The sequence below is a fragment of the Amphiura filiformis genome, chromosome 17, assembly GCF_039555335.1.
Source record: "Amphiura filiformis chromosome 17, Afil_fr2py, whole genome shotgun sequence".
NCBI classification, from domain to species: Eukaryota; Metazoa; Echinodermata; class Ophiuroidea; order Amphilepidida; family Amphiuridae; genus Amphiura; species Amphiura filiformis.
The window spans coordinates 8,072,392-8,087,493 of NC_092644.1; the positions used below are offsets into that span (position 1 = coordinate 8,072,392).

General features: G+C 37.2%; 1 protein-coding gene across 4 annotated transcripts in view; it reads left to right on the top strand.

Moving 5' to 3' along the window:
• Positions 1 to 4: 4 nt before the first annotated feature.
• LOC140136881 (L-proline trans-4-hydroxylase-like) overlaps positions 5 to 15,102 on the top strand; it is a 28,342-nt gene continuing 13,244 nt past the window's right edge. Inside the window, exon 1 of one of the 4 annotated variants that reach the window (XM_072158494.1) lies at positions 5 to 125. Coding sequence is in view for 2 of the 4 variants with exons in the window: in XM_072158493.1 (XP_072014594.1) it covers positions 13,883 to 13,895 (13 nt within the window). In the remaining 2 variants the exon portion in view is untranslated. Of the gene's footprint in view, positions 126 to 5,848; positions 5,881 to 13,726; positions 13,896 to 15,102 lie in introns of those variants that run through there. The other 3 variants (XM_072158495.1, XM_072158493.1, XM_072158492.1) reach the window with 3 other exon arrangements.

A 15,102-nucleotide genomic window follows, 5' to 3' on the forward strand; every position in this document is an offset into this window, starting at 1 on the left:
CGGTGTTTATGTAAATTCAACACTGTTGTACGTACTGATATATCACTATTGACACTGCCAGCTACAGAGTGAACGTAGTTTATCAATGCACGATCAGCAGTAGATAGCAGCAGCATTCCCTGCGTGTAAGTTGATATCTGTTAATCTGTGTTTTGAAATTCCCCGGCAGTTAATTTTATCATCATCAATTTTATATATCGTTTGCAATATCGTAGATATTATTTCCTCAAGAAAATCAATAATTCAGAATGAATGTCGCATTCCATGGCGGAGTTCGTCACCTGTGTAATCATCATCGCGATAGCAAGAAACTGTCGCTGCATCAAGGCACTTTTTGGTGGTTTTAATAACCCTGTGCACCGTGCGTAATGTCATTCCAAAAGGCATAGTATGTATAGTGTTGAGTTTCTTTCTAAGTGTTTTCATTGAGCACATTTGTAGTGTGACATGACGTTTTTTTTAAACTTCTGTTGACTGCTCAATTACTTGCCGTATAGGTAGGGCCTGTAGCCCAGATTTTAAAGACACATTTTTGATGCAGCTGATCTTATTTATCTGCTATCATGATTTCTACAAACAAACTATAGTAGGCCTACATCTCTTAATCGTAGGGACTTGCATTTTTCAAAGTAAAAAGACCAGGGTAAAAACATTTGCAGTATTATGATGTCATTGATATCATGACCAGTAGCGTATTTAGCCCTTTTTGAACGGGCGCGCGCCCCCCGGGTACAAAAAAAAAAAAAAAAGGAGAGAGGGGGAAGGAGGGAGGGAGGAGAGAGAGAGAGAGAGAAGAGAGGAGAGATCGAACTAGGGGAACGAGACATTATTTTGCAGCTTTTTGCAGGCTTCAAAATAGAAGTCAATTTGGGCCTTAGGGCCCTATACGACTATAGATAGCCCAATAGGCCTACTAGCCTATATTTTGTGATATGGGGCTTTACTTTCCGAGCACGCTGGCAATTTTGTTTAGGGTTTGAGAGCACACTTGTAGGCCTATGCCTATGGCATAAATTGTTTGGGCCAGGGGGCGGGCAAGTAGGCCTATAATATTTTGAGCAGAAAAATTGCACGTATAAGTAGGCCCATGCCTAAACCGCAATCGGGTCAATCTAAATTTATATATAATAAGTATAGGCTTATACATAAAGTTGTGTTTCTTCTTTCATTAAAAAGAGTGCTGGATCATGTGAAGGAGAGCGTGTACATAACATTAAAAGAAACAAATTTATTCCATGTTCACTACGGTCCGTTTCGCCCGAAGGCTATATAGGCTTATATAGGTCTGTGATTATTTTAGGCATTGCTTGAAGGCGGGTCCTCTGCCAAGAAGCATGTGAAAATTACAGCGGGCCCGCCGATAGGGCCCGTCACATTTTGTCACCAAAGTCAGTAGGCCTAAGGCGGACTCCACGCTGACTTCAATTCAACATCGATCCATGCATGCTTTAATTGCGAATCTCAAGTCTTAGGCCTAAAATGTAACATTTAAAATTTTACAATTTGAGTTCGGGCCCTTTTTCGTTTTTGATAAAAGTGTAAAAATGATGGACCAAATGGTTTCAATTGGACCTTCATTTTCCAAATTTCAAAACTTCAGGGGGAACATCCCCTCAAGACATCCCCTGCGTATATAAACAACTGCCCGTTTTCGCTTCTGTATTTAATACTCAGCACTTGATGTTTAAACCAAATACAATAACATAAAAAAGTGGCTTCAATTGGCCTGTTATTTCGCAAATTTGATATTTTCGGCTTTTTCGAACTAAAAATTTTACACAATAATATTGCCAAAATGGTCCACCAAATGGCATCAATTAGGTCTTCATTTTGCAAAAGTTTCTCTCTTCTGAACCCCCCCTGCGTGCGCAACTTTATGTTTACATGTATAAATACCGGGTAATTTATACAATAAAGGTCCAAACTTGTCCACGAATGGCTTCAATTGGGCCGTCATTTGGCAAATTTTCAGCCTTTTCAAATTTAAATTTTACACAATAATAGTGCAAAAATAGTCCACCGAATTGCTTCAATTAGGTCTTCATTTTGCAAAATTTTCTCACCTTTCAGGGGGAACTCCCCTCAGACACCCCCCTGCATGCGCAACTTCATGGGTACATAATTATAAACCAATAATTCATATACAATTTGTAAAAGTCAAAACTTGTCCACAAATGGCTTCAATTGGGCCGTCTTTTCGCAAATTTTAGGCTTTTTCAAACTAAAATTTTACACAATAATAGTGACAAAATGGTCCACCAAATGGCATCAATTGGGTATTTATTTTCCAAAAGTTTCTTTCTCAAACTTTTTTACCCCGGAATTGTTTTACACAATAGGCCTAATAGTGCAAAAATAGTCCACCGAATGGCTTCAATTAGGTCTTCATTTTGCAAAATTTTCTCACTTCTGAGGGGGCACATCCCCCTCAGACACCCCCTGCATGCGCAACTTCATGGGTACATAATTATAAAGCAATAATTCATACAATAAAAGTCCAAACTTGTCCACAAATGGTTTCAATTGGGCCGTCTTTTCGCAAATTTTTGGCTTTTTCAAACTCAAATTTTACACAATAATGACAAAAATGGTCCACCAAATGGCTTCAATTAGGTCTTCATTTTGTAAAAGTTTCTCACTTCTGAGGGGGCACATCCCCCTCAGACACCCCCTGCGTCGCGCAAGCGCTCCGGGATGTCCGCTCGCGGCCATATTGTATTTTACTAAGATCTATTTTGCGCCCCCGGTCTACAAATTCCTGGATACGCGCCTGATGACCGTGACTGTGAGACTATACACTCTTAGAAAAAAAGGTTCAACTTAGAACTTCTTTTGTCCAGTACACAGCACAGCAATGCTAAGGTTCTATAAAGAACCTTAAATTCATTTATTCAGGGACTTGCCACAAAGTTAAGAAAAGTGAAAAGGAGTGTTAAAGGAGTGTTTTGTGATCCTAGCATACTCTTTTTATGACATTTTTCAGTACAAAAAAAAAAAAAAGCCTATTCCCAAAATTTCAGTTGATTCCGATTTTGCGTTTGCGAGTTATGCATGATTATGTGTAGGCCTATTACACTGCTTCATAGACAATGCGTTGTAATTTCGTTCTGGTGCACCAGAACGAAATTCAAATTTCACGATATCTTTGCAAAACGAATTAATCTGCAAGAAATATTTTGTACATAAACATTATGTAGCCAGAGGTTTCCAGTGATATAAAAATCTCAACTTTTTTTGAGAAAAGTGGGGGATGAGGCTGTGGATCACGAAATGCCCCTTTAACCCTTTTGGGTTCTATCTAAAAAATTGGGTGTTTTTTTTGGCTAAAGAACCATTTTTGTCTGTTCTACTAGGGTTCTTTATCAAGGGTTCCTTAAAGGTTCTCCAATAAAGGCTTAGCCAAGAAAATGGTTTTGTAGAACCAAAAACGTTCACACTACTTTTCTGCAATTATACCCGCATGCGAAGCATGGACGGGTATATTGCCATCCTGTGGTTTCTTCTTCTCCTCTTCCTCCTCCTCCTTTTTCATCAAACACATCATTCTGTCAAGGCTAGCGCTAAAACTACAAGGGCCCCAGGTCCCATATGTGGTACACTTATGGGCCCTACCCCGTAGAAGTGCCTTTTGCCCATCTTGGCCCCAGAGGTCAAGGTCATGGGCCCCATGGGCCCAAATGTGAAAATACAAAGCACGCCGTTTCTCGTCAAATAAAGAAGCCTCGGGGCCCTGAGTTGGTACACTGATAGCCCTAGGGGTACTCTATATTTACAAATATACAAGAGCCCCATATGTTATATATTGTGGGCCCCAAGGGCCCAAATGTTAAAATATGGTGCAACAGATTGACAAGCCTAGCTCTAAAAGTACAAGATCACTAGGGCTCATAAGTGGCATATGTATGGGCCCTAAGTTGTAGATGTGCCTTTTGCCCATTTTGGCCCCAGATGTACAAGGCTATGGGCCCCAGGGTCCCAAATGTTAAAACAAAGGGCCGGCCGTTTCTCAGCAAATAAAGTAGCTACAGGGTTCAGATTTGGTACACAGATAGGTCTTTTAGTATTATATTGTCATATGTATATATAACCCCCATATGTCACATAATATGGGCCCCAGGGCCCCAAACACTAAAACATAGGGCCGGCCGTTACTCTGTAAATAAAGCAGCTACAATGCCCAGCTTGAGTCTACTGATAGCACTTGAGAATCATACTTCAACATATGTACATGAGCCCCATAAGTCATATATATTGGGCCCCAGGGCCCCAAATGTTAAAACAAAGGGCCGGCTGTTTCTCATCATATAAAAGCAGCTTTATGGCTCAGAGTTTGTACACAGATTGCACCTGAGAACTACATTGTTATATGTACATATGAGCCCCACATATCACATAATATTGGCCCCAGGGCCCCAAACGCTAAAACATAGGGCCGGCCGTTACTCAGTAAATAAAGCAGCTACAATGCCCAGCTTGAGTCTACTGATAGCACTTGAGAATCATACTTCAACATAATTATGTACATGGGCCTCATAAGTCAAATATTATGGGCCTCAGGGCCCCAAATGTTAAAACAAAAGGCCGGCCGTTTCTCATCAAAGAAAGCAGCTTCCGGGCTCAGAATTTGTACACAGATAGCACCTGAGAATTATATTGTTACTAACACCCACACACCCATCCACCCCACACACGTAGGACTAAACAGACAGATCGTATTATATCATAATTGGAAATACCAGCGTGAAGCGTTAAGGCTGTTCAGTTAAATTACATACCCATTGGCTGTTCCATTTAATTTACATACTCCCTCTGAAATGGCCCCAAAATGGCTGTTCCATTTAATTTACATACTCCCTCTGGAATAGTTTCCCTGAATCATATTGCATAGCCTCACTGTGAGTAAGAGAGACTGACAACAGCAACCTATGGAGAGTAAGAGTAAGAGAGACGACTCCCCTGGGAGGGGACTTTTTACAATTTCTTTATTTTAAGTGCTACGACAGTGCAACCTACATTCAATAAAAGCTTGTGACTTGGACTTTTACTTTTTACACATTTTCTGCCCAATTGGGCAACTTTTTACAATTTCTTTTTTTTAAGTCCTCAGCAAATAAGGACTGTAAGTTTGGGTACACCGATAACATGCGGGTATAGCCGTATTTGTGTACAAATATATAGCCTTCTAGTTCTTTTCTACAATTCTGCAATGAGTCCTTGAATTAATAAATTAGGAAGTTCCTAGGCCTATTTAAATCTCTAAGGGTCTTTATATATAGAACATTTTAAGGTTCTTTAACATTGCTCAGGGTGCTGTGTAGGGGGACAAAAACTGTTTTAAAGGGGCATTTCGTGATCCACAGCCTCATCCCCCCACTTTTCTCCAAAAAAGTTGAGATTTTTATATCACTGGAAACCTCCGGCTGCATAATGTTTATGTACAAAATATTTCTTGCAGATTAATTTGTTTTGCAAAGATTTTTGTGAAATTTGAATTTCGTTCTGGTGCACCAGAACGAAATTACAACGCATTGTCTATGGAGCAGTGTAATACACATAATCATGCATAACTCGCAAACGCAAAATCGGAATCAACTGAAATTTTGGGAATAGGCTTTTTCGTGGATATGTACTGAAAAATGTCATAAAAAGAGGATGCTAGGATCACGAAATCCTCCTTTAAGTTGCAGCTTTTTTTTTATAAGAGTGTATCTGAAGGCACATTTATCACTTTCTACAAATCCATAAATGTACTCTTGCCCCAAGGGTATACTTTCCACAACATCATATCTATATGACACTACGTACATAACACATTTGAGCTCATTTTCTTTCACAGACGAAAACAAGTTGCAAGGTGAAGGCAACACCGCAAGAATCTAGGTAAATGTCTTAAGGGTGCATATATTAAAAAGAATCATTTATAAATAAATTACAAGTCTTTTGTCACGATGCAATGGAGTCTGTTTAAACATGTTTAATGCGGTCAACTTCAATGTAGTGTAAGACATAGCCTGAAGGCGAATGCCATGCTCTATCCCCGGCTACATCATATATAAGCTTCTTTAAAGAGTATCAAGAAAAAAATACCATGAAAGATAACATTAATCACAACACAAGGCAAATATTTGTCATAAAAAGTGACCAGTTTTGACTCCAATAATATAAAATTTAAATGTCGTGAAAATTGACCAATGGCTCAAATAGGACAAAGATTTGGCCTAAATTTGTCATGGAAAGTGACATATTTCAGCACAAACAAAAATGTGTTTAAATGCTATAAAGGTGTTATAAACATGTTTTGGTTTTGGTTCAAATGTGTTTACAATACTAAAAATATTGACTGAATGTTATTGTAAAAGATGTTTTTGTATATAAAATACGTTTTGGCAAATATTTTGTCAAATATGTCTCAGATATGAAACAGATCAAGCTTTAAAGACTGTGGAAATGACTGAACGATAGGATGAAAGCAATTAAAAGTGTCATGAAATAGGGCTAAGGTTACAATGTGTCATGAAAAGTAACTTATTGTAACGCAATGACTAAAATAGGACAAAGGCTAAAATGTGTCATGAAAAGTAACTCATTGTAACACAATGACTAAAATAGGACAAAGGCTAAAATGTGTCAAGAAAAGTGACCCATTGTAACACAATGACTAAAATAGGACAAAGGCTAAAATGTGTCATGAAAAGTAACTTATTGTAACGCAATGACTAAAATAGGACAAAGGCTAAAATGTGTCAAGAAAAATGACCCATTGTAACACAATGACTAAAATAGGACAAAGGCTAAAATGTGTTATGAAAAGTGACCAATTGAAACGCAATGACTAAAATAGGACAAAGGATAAAATGTGTCATTGTAACGCAATGACTAAAATAGGACAAAGGCTAAAATGTGTCATGCAAAGTGACCCATTGTAACACAATGACTAAAATAGGACAATGGCTAAAATGTGTCATGAAAAGTTACCCATTGTAACGCAATGACTAAAATAGGACAAAGGCTAAAATGTGTCATGAAAAGTGACCCATTTTAACGCAATGACTAAAATAGGACAATAGCTAAAATGTGTCATGAAAAGTGACCCATTGTAATGCAATGACTAATATAGGACAAAGGATAAAATGTTACATTAAAAGTGACCCACTGAACACAATGACTTAAATAGGACAATGGGTAAAATGTGTCATGCAAAGTGCTAGTGACCCATTGTAACGCGATGACTAAAATAGGACAAAGGCTAAAATGTGTCATGCAAAGTGACCCATTGTAACACCATGACTAAAATAGGACAAAGGCTAAAATGTGTCATGAAAAGTGACCCATTGTAATGCAATGACTATTCTTAGTCAGTAGGAGTGGTCTAGTTCGTAGACACATTTCTGATTGGATAATCGCATGATTTCGGGTGCCGTCTATCAGGCCGTAGACGACCCCACGTCATCATGCGTCTTGATAATCGTAACACTCTTGTAGAGGTGGGCGTATGTATCGCGCTGTATGCGCAGACAAGTGCGGAATACGCGAACGCGCTAGCAGTACGCGCAACAGAATATGTGAAGTTGTAAACAAGTTTCGTTCATTTGATAAAAATTCCTATCGTTTATTCTCTAAATATAGGACAAAGGATAAAATGTTACATTAAAAGTGACCCACTGAACACAATGACTTAAATAGGACAATGGGTAAAATGTGTCATGCAAAGTGCTAGTGACCCATTGTAACGCGATGACTAAACTAGGACAAAGGCTAAAATGTGTCATGCAAAGTGACCCATTGTAACGCAATGACTAAAATAGGACAATGGCTAAAATGTGTCATGAAAAGTGACCCATTGTAACGCAATGACTAAAATAGGACAAAGGCTAAAATGTGTCATGCAAAGTGACCCATTGTAACGCAATGACTAAAATAGGACAAAGGCTAAAATGTGTCATGAAAAGTGACCCATTGTAACGCAATTACTAAAATAGGACAAAGGCTAAAATGTGTCATGCAAAGTGACCCATTGTAACACAATGACTAAAATAGGACAATGGCTAAAATGTGTCATGAAAAGTGACCCATTGTAACGCAATTACTAAAATAGGACAATGGCTAAAATGTGTCATGAAAAGTGACCCATTGTAACGCAATTACTAAAATAGGACAAAGGCTAAAATGTGTCATGAAAAGTAACTCATTGTAACGCAATTACTAAAATAGGACAATGGCTAAAATGTGTCATGAAAAGTGACCCATTGTAACGCAATTACTAAAATAGGACAAAGGCTAAAATGTGTCATGCAAAGTGACCCATTGTAATGCAATGACTAAAATAGGACAAAGGATAAAATGTGTCATTGTAACACAATGACTAAAATAGGACAAAGGCTAAAATGTGTCATGAAAAGTGACTCATTGTAACGCAATGACTAAAATAGGACAATGGCTAAAATGTGTCATGAAAAGTGACCCATTGTAACGCAATTACTAAAATAGGACAATGGCTAAAATGTGTCATGAAAAGTAACTCATTGTAATAAGTGACCCCATGTAACTCCAATTACTACATAATTTTTGGGAGAAGTATAATTTTGCAGGTATTTCATTTTATACAGCAAGTGATTGCTTAATGACCCTTTCTTAGATAATAAAAATTTTGAAGGTATTTGGTTTTACACCAGAAGTGACCCCCAAAGTAACCTCTTAATGACCTTTGACTCCAAATCTGTATATGATTTACAGACACTGGGTGATACAAATGCATGTGTGCATTGCACAAGTGGAGTTACTGTCCTACATAATTTGTGGAAGAAGTAGCATTTTGAGTTGAAATCACATTTTTGACCCCTATGTGTCCTTTGGCCCCCATCACTCAGTTTCATGCATGTGACATGCATGAGCATGGTCAGTGATGGTGATTAATGTCACGGCTGTGTAAAGAAGAAGAAGAAGATCTTGTATATGTAAGAAAAAAAGATTTGAGCTCCCCAGTTTTTTTTTTCAAAACCTTGGGTCTGCACCTAAATTATACAGTAGGCCTACACCACTGTAAATCATAGGAATAAAGACCAATCGAACATATTCTTGTTTATGCCATAATATTGTAGTCTTTTAACCCTTTCATAACTTCAGCTGTGTAACTTAAGAAAATTCCCGCTAAAAAGTGGTTCTTTTAATTTTTGAAAATCTGGATTTTTCGTACTGATCATACTATAATGATCACCAGACAATAATGTTCTAATCACACTATAGACTGTGTTGACATGAGATGTCAATTGCTAGGCAATTTCGGTCATATGCCCACGGATATGTTATGTTCAGTACGGTGTACCATGAGGAACATGCTAACTTAAAATAATTTTTGCAAACTTTGATAATTGTTTACAAACTCAAATGATTTTTTACAACCTCGAATAATTATTACAAACTTTTATTTTTGTTGTTGCAAACTTTAATATAATTTATTGTGCATGTAGAGGCCCATTTATTGTCGGATTTCTGTATTTAGATCACGCAGGGGACGCACCATTAGATTCTCAGGGGTGCATGGGAGTTTGGGTCAGGCAGAATTTTTTTTGTATTTTCTTATCGCCTCCAAAGGGAGGATTTATTTTCACCGCCTTTTTTTATTTATTTATTTATTTTTCAATTATAATGTATACCTTTATACAAAGTTGGGTGGGAGAAATTTGTTTTACTCACCAGTGAGGCAAAAAAATATCCATCTCACTAGTGGGCGAAGTTGTTTTTTCGTCTCACTAGTGGGCGAAGTTTTTTTTCAAAAAACTCCCATGCCCCTTGGAAATCAAATGGTGCGCCTCTTAACGCGGCTGTGTACTCTAGACATTGTTTCTTTCGCAAAATTGAGGTTTTTTTTGATGTTTGCACTTTGTTATGTTTTTTATAAATAAAAGGAATGAAAATCCAGATTTGTAAACTCCAACTGCAATATTTTAAGGATTTTATTTCACTATTCCACTCGTGTTTGAAATTGAAAAGGAAAGAAAATCTTTGTTGAACCAGCAGGGTACACGCGCCCAACAACGCATCGCGTTGCGTATCGCGCAATTTGTTAACGCACAAATACGCTAAGCATACGCGACGCTTATCTGCATGCGCGGCGCAATATGGAAACACCACGGAAGCACTGATTTCACAAAAACCTAGTGGTCAAATGGCTCCGTTTTAGCTGATAAAATGTGGGTTTTTTCAAGTTCTTTCCCCGATTTAAATATCAAGTTATGAATGGATTTCGCTCAAACTTCTCAAGGGGCTGTGGATTTACCCGATGTTCACGTAATATAAGGTACAAAAACGAAAACTGCCCTATTCCCCTGTGAAATTCGATAAAAGTGCAAAATGTGACCACTTTAAACTTCAACGGCCATTATTTCAATGTTCATTTTCTCGGTAAAATGACGATTTAGGTACACGATAACTCAATAAATACAGCATCTATAGGTAAGCCAATATGATCATCGTAAAAAGCACGATTGACTCAAGAAACGGTTTTCTCATTTTTTATATTTTGGTCTATTTCCGATTTTAGGCATCATTTTGTGCAAATAGGCGTTTGTGAATTTTAAAAGTTCAATTTGATGTCTTATATGGTCAATATCTCAAAATATAAGGCCAATTGATATAAAAAAATATTTAAAAACCGCTTTTGGAATGGAGCCTCAAGTTGAGCTAAAAACAAAATAAAATATTTTGGAAAGAGTGTTTTTTGTTATGATGTACCTAACAAATATTGCCAAAACTCACTTTTTTGTGATTTTCTTCAGAATTGTTGTTTTTACCCCAAATCTGTATTTATATTAAGATTTATTGATGTCTTGCCTTCATACAAATGTATACTTTTATATGTCTTGTGCAAATAATTACAAAGTTATTGCACTTTTACTACATGCATGTCTGAGAGTACACAGCCTCCTTAACAACAATTGGGCGCTATTAATACACATTAATGTTTTTAAGCAAATAAAATTCCAAAATATGGTACGTTTTCTGCCTTTGCTTGCCACGTGGTAAGCCTATGTTGAGGTTGCGATTATATGTAAAAAAAATTCAAGATGGATACCAACAAGTCGTGTGGCCGAGCGGTCTAAGACCCTTCTTTTTTAAAAAAATCATATCGCATCGCGCATAGACTCAATCTCGATAGCCTGAGTCTCGCTGGGAGTCTTGCTCTCTCGTGAAAGTCGAAAGTTTGCAAAACAATATTTCAAGTTTGTAAAAAAAATATTTGAGTTTGTAGAAAATCATTTCAGTTTGCAAAAAAATATTTGAGTTTGTGAAAAATTATTTTAAGTTTGCATGTCCCTCATGGTACACCGTAGTTCAGGGACTGTGCTTTTAAAAAACCCGCCAGATCGCAATCAGGCCATTGACCTGTGTAGTGGTCATACGTTGCTCGCTCAACCATAACATCATGACTGTCCCTAATAGCTACTCTTTAATAATGCGTTGCGTCAGGTCATGGACTCTATTCAATAATTTTAATCCTTTCTTTAAGGTCAATAGATGAAAGGGAGACCTTGAAAAACAGATGCGTGTTTCTAGATAATATTTTATCATCCAAGCTGGTGATCTAAGATATTTCTAGGAGGCGACACTTATTAATTCATACCGCTCACATCTTTCTTCATCCAATGGACTTTGGGGAACTGCTGAGATAATAAGTGGATGTTACAATCTAATCGGCTACAATCGGCATAGTTGATGATATCTGATTCTGATAATTCACTAGTAGCAGCGAAATTACAGCGCTTTGTATCCTCTGGTGCACTATATAAATCTTATATGGATTCATGTTATTTATTTATTTTATAAATATTTCTTGTAAACACAATCTAATGTGGTGCTCACTACATGTAGAAGGCCTGGTCTGCAAATGTTCAGTGCATAAATCTAGTAAAGATAAAGCTTCATATGTTTAGTGTAATCAAATGAAATACCAAAGCTGGATATTATACAATCGTGATGCATTCCTTCTTGTTATGGACGACAAGTATTAACTTTGATATTATTATGGCAATATCCATTCCCTTCTCAATTGATTATGCTTTCTTTTCGAAAAATAAACCATGAGGCCTAGAGGCCATGATATAAACCTATATTCGGTATGCGGAAACCTTCCACGGTTAGGGCAGCGCTTGCACTCGCATATTCGCTAAACTGCCGCCTCCTTCATTTGCCAACCTTTATCGAGGGGCGTGTTTGAGGTTTTATAGTCATACATGTAGGCCTACCATTTTTCACCCTGATGTGGCAGTCAACGTCAATGCGTTGAAGCAGCTGTTTCGCTCGCGCATCTATGTGGCGTATTAAGCGTGTGCATGTGTACACCAGCGCTTTGACCGAACGCTAGTAATTATTTGGCTGTGCCCAATTAAATGCTCACTGCATGTACTGACATCACTACCACATCAGGATGAAAAATCGCATATCGCAAACCAGCCAAATTTGTCATAGGTTTGAATTGTAATAGGAAAACCGTGAATATATGGTCTCAAACTCTGAAACATCTGAGCAGAAACGTGTCCTTTTTACTGGTTTAAAGTGAGTCTGTAGCTGTCGCCATCTTTGGAATATAATACAACATTCTCTGGCCAAACATCGGGTTAAATGTAAGTAAATAGTTCAAATCGTCTAAATTCAATAATATCAAACAGTCACGGACATTAAGTCAAGGCTACATGAGAAGTTTGGGGTAGGTCACACATTTCCTTGGTATAAAAAACAGCCAAAAGGATGTCCAAAATTCCCTCTTTTTATCACAACGCGATTTATTACGAAACAGCATTTTCATAGGGCATACGCTGGTTCTTTCAATTTCAATTCAATGCAGTCTGATTTGGTATCTATGTTTTCATCAAAGTCTTGGGAACTAATGTGGACAGTAGTTTCGTTTAAAAAACGGATACTGTTTAAAATATCAGTATTTACGCGAGCGACATTTTGAGTGTGTAAATTGCATTGAAAATTGTCGGCTAAAGAATGCATAAATTAAAATCGCGAACAGTAATAGCAACAATAACTATCTACATTCCAAGCGGAAACGCTTTTCATAAGCATACCACCTATTTTTGGGCAATCGCTGCAACCGAAATATGAAATTCCAGGCCATCTGTAAAAAAGAGCGTGAGCATATTTTACTATGAACTTGGGACATCAAAACACATGTTTTAATTGGTGTCAGACCTATTTTAATGATACGATAATTATGCCCCAATAATGGCTTTCATTTGAACTATTATTTGTTAAACTGCTATTTTTACTTTTTGAGAAATTAATGAATTTATCGAAAAACTCGACGGAGAGTGTCACATTAACAGCTACAGGCCTTAAAGTAGTTGATCAAAATTGAACAGAATAGCTTTCATATGTCTTCATGGTCCATGGGTTTAATTGGCTTGGTAATGGTTGGGCTAATTGTAATTGAGTTAATGAATATAATATTATGCCTATAGCTATGTGCAGGGACAGGCGATTTTTCAGACTCTTTTTCCACGCAGTTCCGCGCAATTGGCTTTTTTTTTCCTATGGGCAGGGATACATGATTTGCAATGGAAAAAAAAGTTCTGCGTAATTTGCTATTTTTTTCTGCGCAAATTGCCTGTCCCTGGCTATGTGATAACAATTAACACAATATTGGCATTGCATGAGTTCAAGGTTGATGTGCACACTTTGAGCTACTTTAGGCTGACCTGGGAATCTTGCTATCTATATTGGTGCTGATTTTGTTTTGATTTAGATAAACCAGGTGCAATGGTCATAGTATCAAACTAAATTATTTTCAATGTATTATAGGCCTAGTATAATTTGGTTTATAACTGCCTGCACCTGGTTTACTGAATGACACTATAATAGGCCTCAGTACAGACACAACATGGCGAACAGAGGTAAGTTATATTGCTGAATGTTCGTAGGAACATACCTGCCTATTTGAGGCCTATGCTAGGAATGTCTTGATACACAAAGCAATATAGCAATATTTATTAGGTAGGCCTAATAGGCATTGATGTGTTCTTAATGTGGCTTTGACAGTATATTAGGGCCTACATTTCTGCCATAGATATGGGGACGTTCATGTAATCATCTCTCCTATATTTTCATAATTAGTCAATCATTCATTTTGCATGAAAATTAACAGTGTCTCTGCTTGTCAAACAGTGGCGTAGCGTGGGTCATCACATGGGGGCACCAACCATGATTGGGGCACCGGGTCTGATGGGGGGCACAAGCCGTTTTTCGGCAATTTTCCTATGGGTTTTTTAAAATTTCAGCGATGGGGGGAAGGGGCATGTGCCCCTATGATCGCTATAGTCTTTGACAAAGAATAATCCTCAATCTTTCCATTCTTTATAATAGCTCCTTCAAGAAAAAAGACATTATAAATTTATATGATTACATTTCAAATTTTTACCACAATGTTTTTATTTGTTTTTTGCCATTATGATCTGCATGTACAGGCAAACTTTCAATTTCAACCATATCTCATCTTTTGTTATTTGTAAAAAACCTAAAAAACAAAATCAGTATTCCTTTAGGAGGTATTAGGCCCCCCCCCCCAAAAAAAAAAAAGGTTTGTCTTAAAGCTTGCACGTGCATCAGAATTGTGGAAAAAATTTTATTCTAAATGAGATTTTTTTTTTTTTTTTTTTAGTTGCCGACTTGGTATTTTTCCCTCAAAATACCATAAAAATACCAAGTCGGGAATAAAAAAAAAAGTCACATTTTGCATTTGTTTTCAAACCACTCGTGAGCTTTGAGACAAACCTTTATTTTTTTTGGCCTTAATTGTTGTCAAGATCGAGACAGTTAAATATCAGAGTTTAGGCCTTACGTCATTGCCTGTATCACTTACCAAGATGTTCTAAGCCAAGCATATCATATTTTAAACTCATGGTTTGAAACATTAGTAACAAAAACCAGGTGGACTGCTGTAGAAATGTGATGAAAAATAATTCAATGATTCAATGAAAATTAAACTCAAATTTTGGAGGTAAGAAAGCTGCCAAGTAATCTTCTTTTAAGGGGGTACTACACCCCTCGCTAAATTTGTGTCTAATTTTGCATTTTCCTCAAAAACTGATAAAACAGTGGTAA